Here is a 21,253-nt window from a genome sequence, read left to right as displayed (position 1 = left end):
AGTCTATTATTTAAAAAAGATGTAAGAAGTACTTTTATAGTACAAGATCGGAGGATGAATGGAACAGAATGACTGAGGGCATGGGTAATGCAGACAGCGCACATGAATTCAAGAAGCTGTATGAGAGTAGAGAATGTTCAAGTCCCCAAGACAGTAAAACTCCCTTCCCGTACAATGCAAACAGGTAATCAGGTAATTGTACACGCCTCACATACACACGCGTGGAAATTACACAGACCTCAAACATTCCCATAATAAAATAAACTGAGAAATGTAGTTCAGCATCCATGAACTAGGACAATGTTTTGTTGAAATTTACAATAAGAAATAGGAACATCAGAACCTTTAACGTTAAGTACAAAGGGGGAGGAAAGGTTCAACAAAAGATGTCAAAAAACAAAGGAGCTTCGCCATTCGCTGTGACAAAAATATAAGCGACACTCCAGGCAGCCTGCATTGATAGAGTATAAAAGACGTGAATATCGTATTGAAGGATAACAAAAGAAGAACAAAGACTACTCGAAAACAATACCTTGTAAAAACAGGAGAAAATCAACATTTCTATATACGTTCATGAGGAGTATACTGTCAGTTAAAGTGCATATAATCAGGCTAAAGGATTCGGAGAAGTTTCGAAAGGATGTGGCTAGGATACTCCAAGAACTGAATGACAATTGCATGTGTCTTTATTGTGGAAGACACTTTCGCTCCAGTACAATGGAATAAGCTTCGAGGAAGTCTTGGAAAGCATTGGAATACCTGGAGCGGATAGACATAAGCATAATACTGTGAAGGCTTGACCCATATAAGGCTCCTGTCCTATGGAAACTTCTCTGTATATGCTGAGGATGTGGGCAGGTATACTTGGAATGTGCAATGTTCTTCAAATATTCGCTGGGAAAACGTTACAGCGTCAAGGGAGGGGGAACAGGACACACACGTCATACCTATCTATACGAAAGGAAACCATTACGAGGCTTTGAGCCACTGACAGGACTCCCAGACAAATGTGGGCTGTAAAGTACAGGAAAGGATATGCACATCAGTCACTTTACCTCAACATTCTCCGAGATAAATAAGTGAGAAGCACTCACTCAACTTACGAGGGGAATCCAGACGAACTCCAAATCCAAAGCTAGTCTGGTACGTGGGTGATGAAACTCAACCAGAGAGAATGCAAAGTTTTGTGGATGGAACAGAAAAGACCCCAATAGGATTATCATCCAGCAGGTAATAATAATAATAAGCTGCAGCAGTGTGGGTATGAGAAGGACCTGGAAGTTGACATCACCCCGAGCCTGTCTCAGGAGAATAAGAAGGGAGACAAATTGTCTGCTGGCAACTATCAGTACAACAAGCTGGTCCTACAATACATAAGGCAAATACTAGAATATGCTTCTCAAGCTTGGTCATCGCACTTAAAGATGCACAAAGTTTGGTCACCGCACTTAAAAGAGGCACAAAGTTTGGTCACCGCACTTAAAAAAGCACAAAGTTTGGTCACCGCACTTAAAGAAGCACAAAGTTTGGTCACCGCACTTAAAGAGGCACAAAGTTTGGTCACCGCACTTAAAGAAGCACAAAGTTTGGTCACCGCACTTAAAAAAGCACAAAGATATAATAGAGTAATAGATAACGTATACGGGAGGACATCAAAGATGGTACAGGAATTCAAAGATGGGTGATAAGGAAAAGCTAGCTATAGGACTTTTAAATCTATGCACCATGAAAGAGAGAAGAGTGAGAGGTGACCTGGAAGTTCCGAAACCATCTCGATGACAAGCGTAAACAATTCTTCGTGAGATACCGAGGGAGAAAACCCAGAGGCTGTAAATGAAACTAAATAAGAAACTTTCTAGATATGATGTAAAGAAGGACTTCTGCAGTCGAGGGGGAGTGGATGAATGATATGAAATGAAGTATTGAGGTAACGAATGTGGACAACGTACAAATGTCTAAAAAGTCGTATGGCAGTAAAGAATTTTCAAGAGATAGGGGGCCCCACGAGTGTAAAACTCCCTCTCCGTACAGTACAGATAGGTGATTACAAATGTCATTATACACACACACACACACACTGCTAACATTTCCGAAGGGCAACTCACATACGTCAGTACATTTTCCACACCATCATGCAACCTTGGGTGTGCATGCTCGTGTCATGCACCCAGCGTGTGGCACACTCATTCTCCTTGTGACACGCGTCTCCTGCCTGACACCCCACTCTCCACTTACCCACACCAAACGTACAACTCAGTTTCGTCCAGTCTGTCGTCAGGGCCTGATTTCTCTACCCTTGGCCCCCCGCGCCGGGTCCAGACGTCTACAATCCTCACTTCTGTGTCTCGAGTATAAAGGTTTCCTCCCTCCCCGTCTCCACTGTTGCCTAAGCACCATAAAAGGCACAAGTGGATGAACATCAAGACCTGTCAAGTACAGTTGTCCATCGAGAAGGTTCACAATACATCGTTTATATATATATATATATATATATATATATATATATATATATATATATATATATATATATATATAATCACCTCTTGGATCAGCATATTACAATCTCACGCGAGGAATCCTAGTACTTATCGTTAGCCCCAATGTTCAATGCAGGTCTGAAATGCATACTATGTTCGCCTTCGTTGTACAGGAGGAGTGCACAGCGAGGCTGGCCTTGGCAACAGTGATGCTGCTTCCGGTCGGAGTCTAGCGGAATCAGCAACCACAGCGAAATAAGAGCACTGCCACAACGGGCTATGTATTTTAGCGAGATCACGTTCGCTCATCGATTGACCTAACCTAACTCTATGCCAGGGTTATGCACCCGAGCGAGCACTTCCTTCCGCCATCATTTAATTCGTAGGTCAGATACTTCTCGTGACACCCGGCCCATGAGAAGTGACCTTGAGCTTCTCATGACTTTTCCTCGAGAACGATGTTATCATGACCGGACTTTAACGAAGCCATTAATCAACCTCCTACGTCCACAAATCTGACGTGTCTCTAAATGTCACAAGACCTGCAAAGGAGGATAAATTTGTTCCTCCACCACCAACCAACCAACCAGCCTGTTGTTGCCTAGCCCTACTGCTATATATACACAAGCCCTCCTCCTTAACAAAGTGTTATCAAGAACTAGGAGAGCAGACCTTAACCTAGCTCCTCCTGTTGACAAGACCCACCCACCCCACGATCCCTTAACCTAGCTCCTCCTCACCCCACGATCCTTGAACGACCGCTAATATTATTAGGATCATTAGAAATAATGTATTCCTTGGCTCTGTAGCTACTATCATTGACAACGGCTACTTTAATAACACAATCATCTCTTCTTTTTTTTCTGGGCAGAACAAGTATATTCGTTTACTTTAAACCTTTACCAAAACGATACTAAGCAATGTACACCTTTACCAAAACGATACTAAGCAATGTACACCTTTACCAATACGATACTAAGCAATGTACACCTTTACCAATACGATACTAAGCAATGTACACCTTTACCAAAACGATACTAAGCAATGTACACCTATACCAAAACGATACTAAGCAATGTACACCTTCACCAATACGATACTAAGCAATGTACACCTTCACCAATACGATACTAAGCAATGGACACCTTTACCGATACGATACTAAGCAATGTACACCTTTACCAATACGATACTAAGCAATATACATTCAGAACTACCTAACACTAACTCTTCCGACAATAGCAATGTAAATAGGACGTTAAGATACTGGATTCCACAAAAAGGCTTACTAGCCCATACTATGCGGGTCCTTCTAACACCACAACAGCCCCATCCACGGAGCTCATATACCTAACCAACTATTCTTAAAACAATTCAAGGTTCCAGCCCTAACCACTGCATCTAGCAAGCTAATTCCAGAGATCCACAACCCTAATGCTAAACCGGTGCTTCTCGCCACATTCAAACTGAACCTAATTTTTTTTTTTCTATCTTGAAGCTATTATTGCGAGTACTAACCTGGTTGGCTTTTCCTCACAACATTGCCAGTTTCCTCCTAATTTAGACCTGTCTTTCATTTGTTCACCTCCATTATAACCGGGATCCTCTTTGGCCCTCCTCCTCTTCAGTGAATGTTAATTAAGTCCAGCAAGTCCTTCTTCATCACTAAGATTCCTAATTCCTGGTATCACTCCGGTCAAACTTTTCTACACCTCCAATCTTTCTATATCTGCACAGCATAGTCCCAACGAGGTCTAACTAATGCAAGATAAAAACATTTAACATTACTCTCGGGCCTTTGTTACTAGCACTTCTAATAAATTCCAATATCCTATTTGCCTTGTAATTTAACTTTGATAAACTATTGCCTTGGTTTTAGGACTTTACTTATTAACACTCCCAAATCCCTCTCACAGCCTGATTACCCCACGAGTCTATCATGTAATAATAGTTTGTGTTATTACTTTCCTCTACACTCAATGTCTTACATTTATTTACGTTGAAATTTTGCGTCGTCTCTGGAACTAAGGCCGCTGGAACCAAGTGCAGTACACATGTCTCGGAACCATCCCAGCTGTGGATGACACCAGCTGTAAATGGTGACTGAGTCACACTGCCCATTTGGTAATGGCTAGGTTGCGTAACTTCTGTATGACCTCAAGAAGGAAATTTTCTTTAATGTCCGCGTGACAATATGATTTATATAGACATTATTTTATCCATTGTTTCTTCATCCAGTTTCGCTTCATGGTTGCACTGTTCACAGCAATGTATAACGTTTGAGTGAAGTTTGCCCGAATGTTATCATTTACGAAAGATCAGTTCAAATTCTTGCTAAGTGGTTAGCCATTAGCCGTTAGCAGTTAGTTCCTATTGCCAACCCTTATTGCGATTTTCATATTTTTTTTTTTTTTACACCCACCCTCATCCCTTTTCTCCTCCACTAATGAAAAATCCTTATGAAGATACCCTGCCACCACAGGTTATCACACAGCGAGGAGCAGCCATATTCAGGGGCAATTCTGAGCACAAAATACATAATATGACAAGTGGCGGCAGTTCGCGCATGACGTCATGTCACACTTCTCAGTTGCTCCGCCTCGCCTCGGGGCTGACGAGTTAGCGAACATATTCTACTTTTAACCTTACAAAATTTATGAGTCCGGTTTACGTAACAGGTGAGTTATATAGAGCCAAGAATAATACACAAGACGGACTATTCGTTCTGCTACGTTTTTCTTAAAGCAAGTCGCTATGGGGAACCCGTAGACTAAAAAACATGAAAAGCTTCCTCTATTGATCACTTAAATTTTCTGACGTTCAAGCGTTTCGAATCGGGGTCTCCCGCAGTTCAGTCTACTTCTTCGTGTAATCTTGCAATTTCTCCACCTGGGTCCTCAGAATGTAAACACACGTCTGATTTCAACTGTAAAGAGTTTATACTTACCACGCCACTAATAGCTTGTGCCTTGACCGCCTTTGCTTACCAATAATTTAAAATTTTGAATTCGGAGGCGGTATCGTATTCACTATTTTTTTTTTTTTTTATTATTTAAGGTTATCTAACGATACTAACGTGTTGTAGGATTTCATATGGTATATTTAAGAGGCAGGATGAGCCATGTGTTAATTCTTCTACACACAGACATCGTTCAATCAATAGAGAAGAATGTCAAAGTGGCAACACATAGAGAACGCCCATTTCCATGATGTCTTAGCCCAATAGGCACACGATGGTTATGACCCTCGCGTGTCATATTCTGTCCTAAGACTTTTGACCTTTAAGGGTTAGATCGAGGGCCACGCCATCATATTCATACCCAAGGGTCATCAGATAGTGCCCTAGGAGTAAAGTAATCCATCATTGAGGATGGGTTTTCCTGACTGACCCTGGCGCCATTTGTGCTTCCTTGATGGTCGCCCAGTCGGTCACTAAAATAATCCCCGGACACATAAACTGCCTGGGAAAGGGAAGCTTGTGTCGGAGGTGTCTGTGTCATTTAATCTTCAGACTGGAAATCCTCCTTGCTAGCACCAGAACATGATCGAGGAATGCTTTCACATCGGTGTGAGCTGCTGCTTGAGCATGGCCTGGGTTGGGATCATACACTGTTGCCAAACCCCCCCGCGCACCGAGTATGTATACTAAACACTCGACCAAACTGTACACAGGCCTCACTAACACTTGACTAGACTGTATACACAGGCGCTGGGAACGATCAACCAGACTATATATATATATATATATATATATATATATATATATATATATATATATATATATATATATTTTTATACTTTGTCGCTGTCTCCCGCGTTTGCGAGGTAGCGCAAGGAAACAGACGAAAGAAATGGCCCCCCCCCATACACATGTATATACATACGTCCACAAACGCAAATATACATACCTACACAGCTTTCCATGGTTTACCCCAGACGCTTCACATGCCTTGATTCAATCCACTGACAGCACGTCAGCCCCGGTATACCACATCGCTCCAATTCACTCTGTTCCTTGCCCTCCTTTCACCCTCCTGCATGTTCAGGCCCCGATCACACAAAATCTTTTTCACTCCATCTTTCCACCTCCAATTTGGTCTCCCTCTTCTCCTTTTTCCCTCCACCTCCGACACATATATCCTCTTGGTCAATCTTTCCCCACTCATCCTCTCCATGTGCCCAAACCACTTCAAAACACCCTCTTCTGCTCTCTCAACCACGCTCTTTTTATTTCCACACATCTCTCTTACCCTTACGTTACTCACTCGATCAAACCACCTCACACCACACATTGTCCTCAAACATCTCATTTCCAGCACATCCATCCTCCTGCGCACAACTCTATCCATAGCCCACGCCTCGCAACCATACAACATTGTTGGAACCACTATTCCTTCAAACATACCCATTTTTGCTTTCCGAGATAATGTTCTCGACTTCCACACATTCTTCAAGGCCCCCAGAATTTTCGCCCCCTCCCCCACCCTATGATCCACTTCCGCTTCCATGGTTCCATCCGCTGCCAGATCCACTCCCAGATATCTAAAACACTTCACTTCCTCCAGTTTTTCTCCATTCAAACTCACCTCCCAATTGACTTGACCCTCAACCCTACTGTACCTAATAACCTTGCTCTTATTCACACACATATATATATATATATATATATATATATATATATATATATATATATATATATATATATATATATATATATATATCTTATTTACATATACTTTTTCTCCGTCTTCCGCATTAGCGAGGTAGCGCAAGGAAACACGAAAGAATGGCCGAACCCACCCACATACACATGTATATACATACACGTCAACACACGCACATATACATACCTATACATTTCAACGTTTACACACACACACACACACATATATATATATATATATATATATATATATATATATATATATATATATATATATATATATATATGCACAGACATATACATATATACACACGTACATAAGTCAGACTTGCTGCCTTTATTCATTCCCGTCGCCACTCCGCCACAGATGAAATGACACCCCCCCCCCTCCCCACGCGCGCGTGCGAGGTAGCGCTAGGAAAAGACAACAAAGGCCATATTCGTTCACACTCAGTCTCTATCTGTCATGTATAATGCACCGAAACCACAGCTCCTTTTCCAAATCCAGGCCTCACAAAACTTTCCATGGTTTAGGCTTCATATACCCTGGTTCAATCCACTGACAGCACGTCGACCCCGGTATACCACATCGTTCCAATTCACTCTATTCCTTGAACGCCTTTAACCCTCCTGCATGTTCAGGCCCCGATCACACAAAATCTTTTTCACTCCATCTTTCCACCTCCAATTTGGTCTCCCACTTCTCGTTCCCTCCACCTCTGACACACATATCCACTTGGTCAATATTTCCTCACTCATTCTCTCTATGTGACCAAACCATTTCAATACACCCTCTTCTGCTCTCTCAACCACACTCTTTTTATTACCACACATCTCTCTTACCCTTTCATTACTTACTCGATCAAACCACCTCACACCACATATTTTCCCCAAACATCTCATTTCCAACCCATCCACCCTCCCCCGCACAACTCTATCTACAGCCCACGCCACGCAGCCATATAATATTGTTGGAACCACTATTCCTTCAAACATACCCATTTTTGCTTTCCGAGATAATGTTCTCGCCTTCCACACATTTTTCAACGCTCCCAGAACTTTCGCCCCCTCCCCCACCCTGTGGCACTTCCGCTTCCATGGTTCCATCCGCTGCCAGATCCACTCCCAGATATCTAAAACACTTCACTTCCTCCAGTTTTTCTCCATTCAAACTTACCTCTCAATTATCATTATTATCATTATTATTATTATTATTATTATTATTATTATTATTATCATTATTATTATTATTATTATCATTATTATTATCATTATTATAATCACAGTAATAGTCTCTCTAATATATAATAGTCGAGTTGATAAATATTTTTTTCTTTTCTTACTGGGTGGCTGGAAGGGAAATAAAGATGGGTGTGGATGGGAGGAGGGTACAGTAGAGAGACAGAAGACTGGAGTGGGCAGATGTATGCTACAACGTTTACGATTGTGTGTTGATGGTTCGCTGGAGACGTATAAATATTTGGCGCATTATTTGCATAATCCAGGTATACTAGGAATGTGTGTGTGTGTGTGTGTGTGTGTGTGTGTGTGTGTGGTTTTACGAGCCTCTCTTGGTTTTGAGGCTCCACGAGAACCATCAGTAAACTGGTCATGTCTTGGATACGTCTTTAGTTTGTGTCACCGATGTCTTCGAGTGTCCTGCTATATATATACACACACACACACACACACACACACATATATATATATATTCTTCTTTCTTTCTTTTAATCTATTCGCCTTTTCCCGCGTTAGCGAGGTAGCGTTAGGAACAGAGGACTGGGCCTTTTTTGGAATATCCTCACCTGGCCCCCTCTGTTCCTTCTTTTGGAAAATTAAAAAAAAAAAAAACGAGAGGGGAGGATTTCCAGCCCCCCGCTCCCTCCCCTTTTAGCCGCCTTCTACGACACGCAGGGAATACGTGGGAAGTATTCTTAATCCCCTATCCCAAGGGATATATATATATATATATATATATATATATATATATATATATATATATATATATATATATATATATATATATTTATATATACATATATATTGTTTCATCCCTTAATCATGATATCGAAATGGCTCTATCCTACGTTGATGATGTAGTTTTCTTCACACACACACACACACACACACACATACACACAAACACACACACACACATAAAGACATACATATGACAGACAGAAGTCACACAGACAGTGGACAGAAGGCAGACAGACAGACAGACAGACAGACAAATCTACCCACTTACAATTACAACACTGACACCAAGAGGGTCATCTAAAGCAAACGATGTGGAGGCCACGTTTAATATTCTAGGATACCGAGAACTCATTAATATTCGAGCGTCTTCCACGTCACTCAAGAACTATGACTACTTCCACGAACCTCGGTCAACAGGTTGGGTTCCCCTGACAAGAGCGTCTGACGCCCACGTAGTTTGGATCGATCCTTCTGCTCCTTCGAGGATCTGTAGGGGAACACGAGAGCACAGCAGCTGGCTGTCTCCTGACGTAACAGCAGCGACAGTAGCAGCAACAGCAGCAGCAGCTGGCTGTCTCCTGACGTGGGAGCAACAACAGTAGCAGCAGCAGCAGCAGCAGCAGCTGGCTGTCTCCTGACCCCAACCACCACCACCAGCAGCAGCAGCAGTAGCAGCTGGGTCTCCACTTCCCGCAGCTGTCCTCCCCCCTTGGGCGGGGAGCAGTACAGCAGTACCGGCCTTTCCAGTCCCCCAGCGGCAGCTGTAGCACTGACTGGCAATACAAGTGAGGGACGACACCCAGTTCGGCCCAAGGACACGACGCACTGTGCATGAGGGAAGGGATGGGTGAAACGTGACTGCAAATGTGATTTTGTGCTCGTGCTTCCAGTGCATTATGCATGGCAGCCACAGGGGCAGCTGTGTGCCAATAACACCGTTGATTGTTCTCGATCGAGCGTGTGTACGATGTCACCGTGGCTGTTGAATCTGTGGACACGGAGGTAAATTCAAGGGGGGGTGCTTGAAACGAGGGGTGGATCTACGGTATGATTAGGGTTGGGTTAAAGAGGAGAGGGGGAAGGGACTGCCTGCTGGTAGGTGAGGCAGTCGCTGTTTGCAGATGACACAGCTCAACAAGGTGGTCTCAGAGTTTGGAGTGAGGGTGTGAAAAGAGGGGAAAGTGAGGATTAATGAGGGCAGGTGGAGGGGGGGGGGCAGTCGGAGGTTAATGAGATGAAACAAGGAGGAAAAGAGGGAAAGAGAACCTGGGGGAAGTGGGAGTGTTTCAGATGCCTGGGAGATGACGTGACAGTGGATGGAACCATGGGAGAATGTGTGAAAAATAAGAGTCAAAGCGCTTGGGTCCATTGAGGAACGTGTGGGAGCATAACTCACCGTCAGTGAGGGGGAAGGATGAATATGTCTTATGATAAAGCAGTACCGAGTTTGTTTTTTTTTTCATGGAAGTGAGTCATGGGCTGTAATGCAGAGGGTAGGAGACGGGTAGATGTAATGGAAATGAAGTGCCTGAGGACGGTATGTGGTGTGAGGAGAGTTGATCGAGTTGGGAATGACAGTGTTAGAAGAAGATGCGGTAGTGGGCGCAGTCTGACAGAGGACCCATGTAAGTATGATCAAATGGTTCGGACATTTGGAGAAGATGAGTGAAGAAAGGCTCACTAAGAGGATCTGTGTGTTAGAAGTGGAGTGAGCAATGGGGTAAGTGGAGACTGACAAGGATGAAATGAGGAAGGCTTTGGGGTATCGGGGCCTAAACATTCAGAAGGACGAGAACCGTGCCCCAGATAGAATGAAACTGCGTTGGTGCGGTGTATGTGGGGTGACGTGCTCTCACCAAGCTGAGGGTGGGGCTTTAGAAGGAGGGCGAAGCTCTGAAGGGAAGGAGGGTAAAAGTCTGGTGGGAGCACACGGGAAAAACAGATAACAGACCTAATGATCCATGACGAGGGTATGGGCTCCCAGGGCAGGAGAAGCGGTAGAGATAAACCAATGAGTGGTGTGTGGGGGTTGGTTGTGGAGGATGGCTTCTGGTTTTAGTGTAGTATACTCCTAAATCCTTGGTGTGTTATAGCTAGAGATTGGATGTGAGCAAGTTAGGCCACTGTCTGTTTGGCGGCGGGAATGGATGAAGGCAGCATGAATGAATATGTGCATGTGTATATATGTATATATCTGTGTATGTATATGTATGTATACGTTGAAATGTATAGGTATGTATATGTGCGTGTGTGGGCGTTTATGTATACACATAAGTATGTGGGTGGGTTGGGTCATTCCTTCGTCTGTTTCCTTGCGCTACCTCGCTAACGCGGGAGACAGTGACAAATTATAATAAATAATATAAATACACACACACACACACACACACACACACACACATACACACACACACACACACACACAACACACATACACACACACACACACACACACACATATATATATATATATACACGTGAATCAACTTATCCTGTACTCTCAAGTTCACCTTTGGCAAGGAACCACATTTTTTACCCCTATTCTTTAGTGTCGTCTCGCCTCTCTTCTTCGACCACTGTCATTTCCCAACTCCATCCTCGCCCTCGACCTTTACTTTTCTATACCAAAACAAATCCTTATTAAGGACGTCACAGGGATGCCTCCCACACCTAGTGTTCACTTAAGGCTTCGACTCCTGCTAGTGGTAGGGGCTCCCATGCGTGTGAAATTTCAAGCAAGTTTTTCTTGGCTGTTTCTCACACGGACTGAGGACCCAAGGTAAACACACTCACACGGACCGAGTACTCATGAGAAACACTCATACGGACCAAGAACCCATTGTAAACATTTACACGGACCAAGGACTCATGGTAAACACTCATACGGACTGAGAACCCATTGTTAACACTCACACGGACCGAGGACCCGATGTAAATACGAATAAAACAATAAACCTTCATAGTATAATTACTTGTGACATGTGCTTAAGGGACCCACCGTCGAACTCACAGTTCGTATCCTCGTATGCAAGTAGTACCGCTATGCTTGAGGATCGCACCGTCATGATCATGGTCGTACCGCTGTACTCAGGGGTCGTGCTCAAGGGTCGTATCATCGGGAGGAGAGCACGGAGTCCGGAAGATAATGGTTCACAGAGGACATATGATGTCACAGTCATGAGAGATGCTCAGGACGAGATGGATGGGTTGTACTGGTAGAGGATTATGTTGTGCAAGACATTCTCTCTCTCTCTCTCTCCCTCTCTCTCTCTCTCTCTCTCTCTCTCTCTCTCTCAGTCTTCTCTCTATTAGGGTGAATCTCAGAGTAAAAAAAGCGATGGGATGCATGCTCTTGGTGATAGGCTGCACGATATATTCACCTTGTTCTAACTTCTAATTTTCTTTTACAAAGTTCCTTCAAGCATACCAGTCCTGCAAGGTATTTTCTCTTTCTACTTGTTTTTCGTCCGGCGTGTTGCCGGAGGGAGTGAAAGGTGGGTAAAGAGCCTTTATCTTTTTCTTCTACGGCTTTAAAGGGAATTGGATCTTCTTGCAGTGGTGTTCAGGCCAGACCACCTCGCTTGGACCTTTGGTTTGCGCATCTATGTAACTCTCTCTCTCTCTCTCTCTCTCTCTCTCTCTCTCTCTCTCTCTCTCTCTCTCTCTCTCTCTCTCCTGTCATGTATCTGTGACGTCCTAAATCGATCGCATCCCTCCCATTAATTTGATTTGACAGAGGCTTCACTGCAACCCATGTACTAGGTTGAGTAACAGGTCAAATACCATATCAGGTGCCAGGCCAAGCATCAGCTTAGGTGCTAGGTCAAATGTGAGGTTAGGTTTCAGGACAAGTACCAAGTTAGGTACCAGGTCAAGTGGAAATACCAGATCATGCGCATTACTGTGACCTACTACAATAAATATATATCTTTTTTATTTTATTATACTTCGTCGCTGTCTCCCGCGTGAGCGAGGTAGCGCAAGGCAACCGACGAAAGAATGGCCCAACACACCCACATACACAAGCATGTACATACACGTCCACACACGCATATGTACATACCTATACATGTCAACGCATACATATATACACAGACATATACATATATACACATGTACATAATTCATACTTGCTGCCTTTATTCATTCACGTCGCCACCCCTCCACACTTGAAATGACAACAAAAGACGACAAAGGAGGCATTTGATTCTTGTCCTGTTCTTATACTATATTTATGTTGTTTAACAGAAAGATCCTTGCCAGTCTGCCCAACATAAAACTGGTAAGAATCTTTCTTGTTTAATCACGTTAAAAACTATGATCATTGTACTGACTGGAGTAATGCTATCTAGGTTGTTAACTCTAATTCCAGTACCACGAGAAATATCACTGAATATTCTATTACTAAATAAACAAAGAATTATAACCTTAATACTAGTGAAGGTCTATACAAATTGGATAGCTTTATTGTTGATAAAACTTGTAAACAATTCCCCTTCTTGTCCGCATAATAAGTTTATGATACGCTCGTTTTCTGTCTTGGACAATCAGTTGTTAACCAAATGGCGTCCTAGCTACGTCTCTTCGTTGTATATCAACTGACTGTTATATTTCTTTCTTGTGTCTCCCCTGATGATGTGATTATGACACGAAAGTGCACTTGGGAACTTATCGTGTTTCATGCTCCCCGTGGACTCATAGGAATATATATGATCATGCGCAAAATTGTGATCCTTTCCAATATATGTATATATATATATATATATATATATATATATATATATATATATATATATATATATACCATACCCATACTTGTTCGCTATTTCGCACATGAACGGGGTAGTGACCAGAACACATGACTGAGCTTTAGAGAAGAGGAAATTCTCATGTGGCTCTTTCATCTGTTCCTCCTTCTGGAGAGTAATACAGGAGGGGAAGATTTCCAGGCCCCCCACTCCCATCCCTCTTAGTCGCCTTCTACGACATGCAGAAGACACGTGAGTAGTATTCTTTCTCCCCTATCCCTTGGGATAATATATATATTCCTTCTAATCCACAGAGAAATGAAACACGATAAGTTCCCAAGTGCACTTTCGTGTAATGATCACATCATCAGGGGAGACACAAGAAAGAAATATAATAATCAGTTGATATACATGGAAGAGACGTATGCCTATGGCAGGTACGCAAAAATTAATCGACCATCTCCGAGGAATGACAAACAGCTAGGTTGACAATGGGCCGAATGCCGCGCCTATGTGGGTTCGTACGTTAACTTATGGTCGGCAGCGTTAACCACTACAACACACAGAAGCCCACATTCTAGATTTACGGAGGCATTTTGTTCCTAAATCTCCCTGTGTAGAGAGATACAAATCTATTATATATAGGACAGAACCAGTTCTCTGCTGCTGCTACAGTTAATGTATAACATTTCATGTTCATGTTCGTATCAGTCATGCGTGCAAATCTCGTTCACTCCGGTGGAGTGTGGCAACTCACATCCGGTGTCCGACTGCTACACCCTCACCCATCAAGCTACAGTTTCCCCTACAGTCCCAGCTCCACCAAGACCAAAGAAGGCTTCCAGTCAAGAAACAAGACTAGAAATGAAGTTAGACGCGTCTATTCCGTGGAAACTGGACGTCTATACTAACCTAATGTTGAGATCCCGTCCCTCAAAAAAAAAAAAAAAAATCGTACACCTGAATGATTAACAGCAAAACATACATCGATCATGGCAGAGACTGATCCCCCTCCAGTATATCGAAAGCCAAGAGTTTCTGCTCTCGTTTGAGTGACAGCTACAAAATAATACTACTGCATAAGAGAAACGAGTCTTGTGAATCTATATAAACCCGTCCACCGCATCTAATACCCTGACAGACGCTCTTCCTATTTAAATAAGCTGCATACGTAATAGGTATCAGTAATAGGCTTCATTCCATGTGTTTTTCATCTTGAAAAAATACTACGCTACAGTCAATGGCAATTACAATGGATAGAGAAGCTTCTAGCTAGACAGCGTCTTACAAAATCCTGCGCTTGAGAACTTGACACTACCTTGTCGTCTGCAGAAAAAAAAAAAAGCCAAACCCCCTTGACCTTTCCAGGCAAGGCGGGAAAAAAAATAAACATTCTATGATTGCCTTCGCTAAATATACTCTGGCCGTCTGGACACGACAGCTGTGCGGGATCATGTTATCTGCAAAGTCAAGCAAACCTTCAAGAAGAATCTATAAACTTGTCGCATTTTTCCATGTTAAATATACGAGAAGAAATCTGCTCAGCATATCGCATCTCCCACTTCCGCTAGAGCCTAGCTTTATTTTTCCCAAGAAGAACAAATATTCACTTATTACATACGACTGAAGCTTACAAGTCTTACAAAACCTTACCTAACTTAGCTTGACCTTATCTAACCCAACGTAAATGTATTAGATAAATCTATTCATATTTTTTCATTTATCTTATGGTCTCGTCCTCGTTCATACTGGGGGAAAATTGTCCCGGGCACGCGGTGCAGCCCCGCCCTTGCACGTCCGCAGTATTGCCGCCTCGAGGTCAACCTTGGTGGGGGTCGTGTGGCCGCTGCTGGCTAGACGTGGTTCCTCTGTCGTGAAGGGCATCACTCACCAGTATTATCGGGAACTGGCGAAATCTTGGGCGTGTGTATTTTGATAGTAGCCATTACCGCCTTGGCCTCAAGTGTCCCTTAACATCTAGGAAGCGAAAGATGAGGAGGCGGGAGCTGTTGTCGTCTGCTACTGAGGTATGCTTGTCCATATTTCATCTGATATTCCTCTCTGACAACCGTGCCCTAACTAGCCTTTCTTGATCATGATAGGCATCAACTCCTATGCTAAAGATAACAACTTTCAACAGCAAAGTTGTACGCAAACCTGGTGTGTCTCACTTAGATTTAATTTTGAGGTAATTATTCTTAAATACTGTAAATACTGTTTCCCGCCTTCAGGGATCTTATATCTCGTTGGTTCCTTAAGTAATTCTATTATTATCAAGAAACAATAACCCTCTCCAAGGTTTAGATACTTCACAATATTGTAATATGAAAAGTATATTCTTAATCAAAGTAAGAAATTCTAAGAACGAAGAGGATTTCGTTAATGATCTACTCTCTTTACACCTGATTAACATTATATTAAATGTTTAGATAAATTATGTTGGAAATGAGAAATTTGTATGTGTAGAATGACTTCCTCATCCATAATGATTACTTCTATCCTAGTGCAGCATTAAGGAAGTCTTGAGAAATTTGGGAATAAACATGAATTTAATACAAAAAAAATAGCTAAACTAAACCAAACCTAGCTTGGCTCTTGTTTGGTTTATATGTAAGCAAACGAACTTGTCCTTACCTTATTTAGCTGAGGTGGGAAACAAACGCTTATCAGAGAAAGTTCCATTTTAAAAACGTTCACATTCCACTGACATCGGCCATGTTCGTCAATATAGCTCGCAGTTTTCCGTCTGTTTTATCACGCTTATATCTACCTACTTCTACGGTAGAAACACTTCTCAGATGTATGTAGGACAGTGAAATATATATATGTATATTATGCCCTAGTATGTATCGCACTAAAGGTACTAGCAGCAATCATTATATGACAAGGCCATAAAACTGTAAACAATACGGAACACAATGCGAGGCTCCATTTGCGTGTTTGAAGCGAAAAGGGAAGCGTAATACACTTGCAACACTACTTAGTGTTAAGACTCCGCTTACTTGTGCTGGACTTATATTGCCTTGTCTCATTCTATTTAACAATGAAAATTGAATATATCTTTTTTTTCCTCTCTCTCCCCACAATTCATTATTTCTTGATAAATGAGCTAACTTTTCTCGTGTAGAATATGTCGATATCTTCACTATATCAGTGTTGGCGTAAGGAAAGTCCGTAATTCTTGTGTCATTTTCTTTAACAATGAAAACTGAATATATCTTTTTTTTTCTCTCTCTCCCCACAATTCATCATTTCTTGATAAATGAACTAACTTTTCTCGTGTAGAATATGTCGATATCTCCAATATATCAGTATTGGCGTAAGGAAAGTCTGTGATTACCACAATTGCTGGTATTACAGTAAAATAGTCTTGGTTATGTTATTTTCTCGTGATATTTTCGTCAAGGAATGATTCCTACAATTATTTTCACGGCCAACGTGGCTAAATTTAAGACAAGGTGTTGAGAATAAACTAACCGCAGGCGGTGGCGGCGGCCAGATCGGTTTTATTTTCTATTATTTTTTTTTTTTTTCTGGTGGAGCTGAGATGGCGTGAGTAACTACATCTATCTTCTGGGGGCCTCAAGTCTGCGCTACAATCTACAGCAAGGAAAGGATGGACCCCTTTGGAGTGAGTTGATATAACCTTCCCCAAAGTGACTTTTTATTATTCTCGGAGTTATTTTATGCAGGTGGACTCTGATATATATATATATATATATATATATATATATATATATATATATATATATATATATATATATATATTCCTATGAGTCCACGGGGAAAATGAAACACGAAAAGTTCCCAAGTGCACTTTCGTGTAGTAATCACATCATCAGGGGAGACACAAGAGAGAAATATATCAGTTGATATACATCATTGCGAAGCTAGGATGCCATTTTTTTCATACTATTCGCCATTTCCCGCGTTAGCGAGGTAGCGTTAAGAACATGGGACTAAGCCTTTGAGGGAAATTCTCACTTGTCCTCTTCTCTGTTCCTTCTTTTGGAAAATTAAAAGTTAGAGGGGAAGATTTCCAGCCCCCCGCTCCCTCTCCATTTAGTCGCCTTCTACGACACGCAGGGAATACGTGGGAAGTATTCTTTCTCCCCTAGCCCCAGGGATAATATATATATATATATATATATATATATATATATATATATATATATATATATATATATATATATATATATACAGGAACATATATATAAACCAGCCGTGAGAGAAATTTAAACACCTCTATCTATGGGAAAAGCTAAATGTATGAACATGGGTAATAGACTGTGAGGATTTCTCCCACAACAGAAGGAGCCACATAGAATCAAACCCCATAAATGAAGATGGCAAGAGACAGAAAGAAGATTCAAGTCATCTTGCCGGAGTTGGATGATATAGCCTAGTACACGCTCGCTTGCCTAGGCTACACAACCAAACGGATATTTACTTATTTTCTTATATATCTAATTCAAGTTTTCACATGGATGTGAACAACACAAGAACCGTTTTTATTATTTCATCTACTTATATCTGATCATATGAAATATATCCAATTCACTAGACTGAAAGTAAGCTATAGGGAAAATGAATTAAGGACCCACTTGGTAAATAAGATTTGTACGACGCTGTAGATGTAAACAAAGCGAACGTTCCCCGGGCGAGAGGAAGAGATTATCAAATCGTCGTATCCCAATGGTCGTAGCGTCATAGTCAAGTTGTCGTACCAATCATGGTCAAGGGTCGTACCTTCATGCCCAAATGGTCGTCCTATCGTTCTCAGGGGGTCGTGCCAACGTGTATATCGTACAACCATACTCTAGGATGTCGCATTTATATATCAAGTGGTCGTGTACACTGCACTCCAAGGTCGTGCTATCATGCTCGATGGGTACGCTCCCTCATCGCTCAAAGGGTGAGGTGGGGCGATGGGGGTCGTAGTAACCCTCCCGCTCAGAGGAGTTTCAACCCCACTCGAACATTCGAGAAGCGATCATGACGCAGTGGTTTCTCAAGCTCCTCACGTCCCACCGCCAGACGCGGGGCTCGAGCCACGGCGTGGCTGCGTCGCGTCGCGCATGTTTTAAGTTGCATCGATGATATATATAATATCCCCCCTTCTCCGTCAGTCGCTGCAGCGCCGAGAAACGCGTCGGGGGGGGTGGACATGGTGCTTGCAGGTGCGACGCCATGAGCGACCGACCGTTAGCGGTTGCTGGGTGGTTGGGGGGAGGCATTTCCCGTGGACCCGCACCTCTTGATTATCTAACCCCCCCTCCTCACCTCCCGCACTCAACCCCCCCCCCCCAATCCTCCCTGACGTATAGTCTGTGACGCTGTATCAAAAGACGTTCTGGTGTTAGATAAATATCGAGTGGTGTCCGTTTTTTTCCTCCTGTCTCTCTCTCAGATATATACCTAACCCGAAGAGCAGAAAACGGTACGTTCTTCGAGCAGAAAATGGTACGATCTTTGAGCAGAAAATGGTACGATCTTTGAGCAGAAAACGGTACGATCTTTGAGCAGAAAACGGTACGATCTTTGAGCAGAAAATGGTGCGATCTTTGAGCAGAAAATGGTGCGATCTTTGAGCAGAAAACAGTACGATCTTTGAGCAGAAAACGGTACGATCTTTGAGCAGAAAACGGTACGATCTTTGAGAAGAAAACGGTACGATCTTTGACCGCAACGGTGCGACGATACCAACGTCGGTTATAATGGTCTAGCCTTTGACCTGACCGTAACCAATGATGGCTGTGATCAATGACCATTTTATAAGACAAACAAGTAATACCAACACACACACACACACACACACACACACACACACGTGCGCGCGCGCCTCGTTTTCTGTAAGGGTCATTTTCCGAGGCAGCGACTATCACAACTATTACAACAGTAGATGTTCTGACGTCCTTCCGACTCTACCACAATATGACACATCTACGGTTTCCTGTCTACCACAATGGCCGCCATGGTGAAAGATTGTACCGCGGTGCATGTATGCCGTCGGCTGTCAGTCTGAGTGACGGATGGACGGCAAACAGACGTGGGATGGATGGACGGGGGAAACACACGACAGATGGACGGCAAAGAGAGACACGACGGATTTACAATTGACGGGACGGATAACCGTGTGCGACGAGAACAGACGGACGGACGGACGACCTGTCATAGAGCGTTCACAATACGATACTGGAGACAGGCGTCTGTCTATCTGTCGTTCTATATACGTGACCAACCACACGAGGTGGATCGAGCGCTAGGGGCTGGCAACTCCCGTAGGTGATAAGAGCGTTTGCATAGGGATGGGGGGGTCCACAACCCCAGCCTCGCACACACGACAAAGAGCAGGAAGGGACGCCCTAATCCGTTATCTAAAGACTCGTTACTTATATTTTTTTCATACTATTCGCTATCTCCCGCGTAGGCAAGGTAGCGTTAAGAACAGAGGACTGAGCCTATGAGGGAAATCCTCACTTGGCCCCCTTCTCTGTTTGCCAAATGGCGCCCTAGCTTCGTCTCTTCGATGTATATCAACTAACTGTTATATTCCTCTCTTGTGTCTCCCCTGATGATGTGATTATTACACGAAAGTGCACTTGGGAACTTTTCGTGTTTCATTTTCCCCGTGGACTCATAGTAATATCTTGATCACGCGCAAAACTGTGATCCTTTCCAATATATATATATATATATATATATATATATATATATATATATATATATATATATATATATATTACACATGAGCGTGAACGAATGTGGCCTTTGTTGTCTTTTCCTAGCGCTACTTTGCGCGCGTGCGGGGGGAGGGGGGTGTCATTTTCATGTGCCGTGGTTAGTTGCGAAGTAAATAATTACGATTTCTAGAGTAAATTCTATTTTTTCTGTCTTATTTTTAAACTGAGGTAGAAACCGGAAACAAAACTAGAAACCTGGAAGTTATTTCCCGTAATACGTGACACAATGGAGTGTGAACACTGCCCACGTCTGACCTTCACCTTATTTCTAATTCTGAAGCGCTTGTTACTCCTCCTTACAAACTGGTCATATTCAGGCGGAGGGGGGGGGGGGGGTTAATGGGCCTCACGGTCGTTATGGCAATGGTAATTCGAGTTGCCGGAAGAGTTCGTCTGGGCTGGACGAGCGCCGGAGCTTGTACTGCTGTTACGAGGTGTGTGTGTCTGTGTAATTACCTATATAATTACCTATAACTGATTACCTATTTATGGACTCCCGTGGTGTAGCGGTTAGCGTTCCAGACCGTGACGCATTCACGGGCTTCAGCCCAGGGTCGTGTGCATTGGTTCGAATCTTGGTTACGGCGGTCGGTCCACAGTCAACCCAGCTGTCCATCCACTCTCTAAGGGTTGGTCGATAAA

General features: G+C 42.8%; 1 protein-coding gene and 1 long non-coding RNA gene across 2 annotated transcripts in view; both read right to left on the bottom strand.

Moving 5' to 3' along the window:
* LOC139750701 (uncharacterized) overlaps positions 1 to 18,746 on the bottom strand; it is a 22,973-nt gene extending 4,227 nt beyond the window's left edge. The window contains exons 1-2 of the mRNA XM_071665378.1: positions 18,473 to 18,746; positions 9,526 to 10,108 (exon numbers count right to left, since the gene is read on the bottom strand). Of these exons, the coding sequence (XP_071521479.1) occupies positions 9,526 to 10,015 (490 nt within the window). The 5' untranslated portion in view covers positions 10,016 to 10,108; positions 18,473 to 18,746. The remainder of the gene's footprint in view (positions 1 to 9,525; positions 10,109 to 18,472) is intronic.
* Positions 1 to 21,253, bottom strand: part of LOC139750774 (uncharacterized) — a 133,294-nt gene that overhangs the window by 19,363 nt on the left and 92,678 nt on the right. The gene's annotated exons all lie outside the window — the stretch shown is intronic.

This window comes from Panulirus ornatus, chromosome 10, assembly GCF_036320965.1.
Source record: "Panulirus ornatus isolate Po-2019 chromosome 10, ASM3632096v1, whole genome shotgun sequence".
NCBI classification, from domain to species: Eukaryota; Metazoa; Arthropoda; class Malacostraca; order Decapoda; family Palinuridae; genus Panulirus; species Panulirus ornatus.
This window is presented reverse-complemented; position numbering and strand designations above follow the sequence as displayed.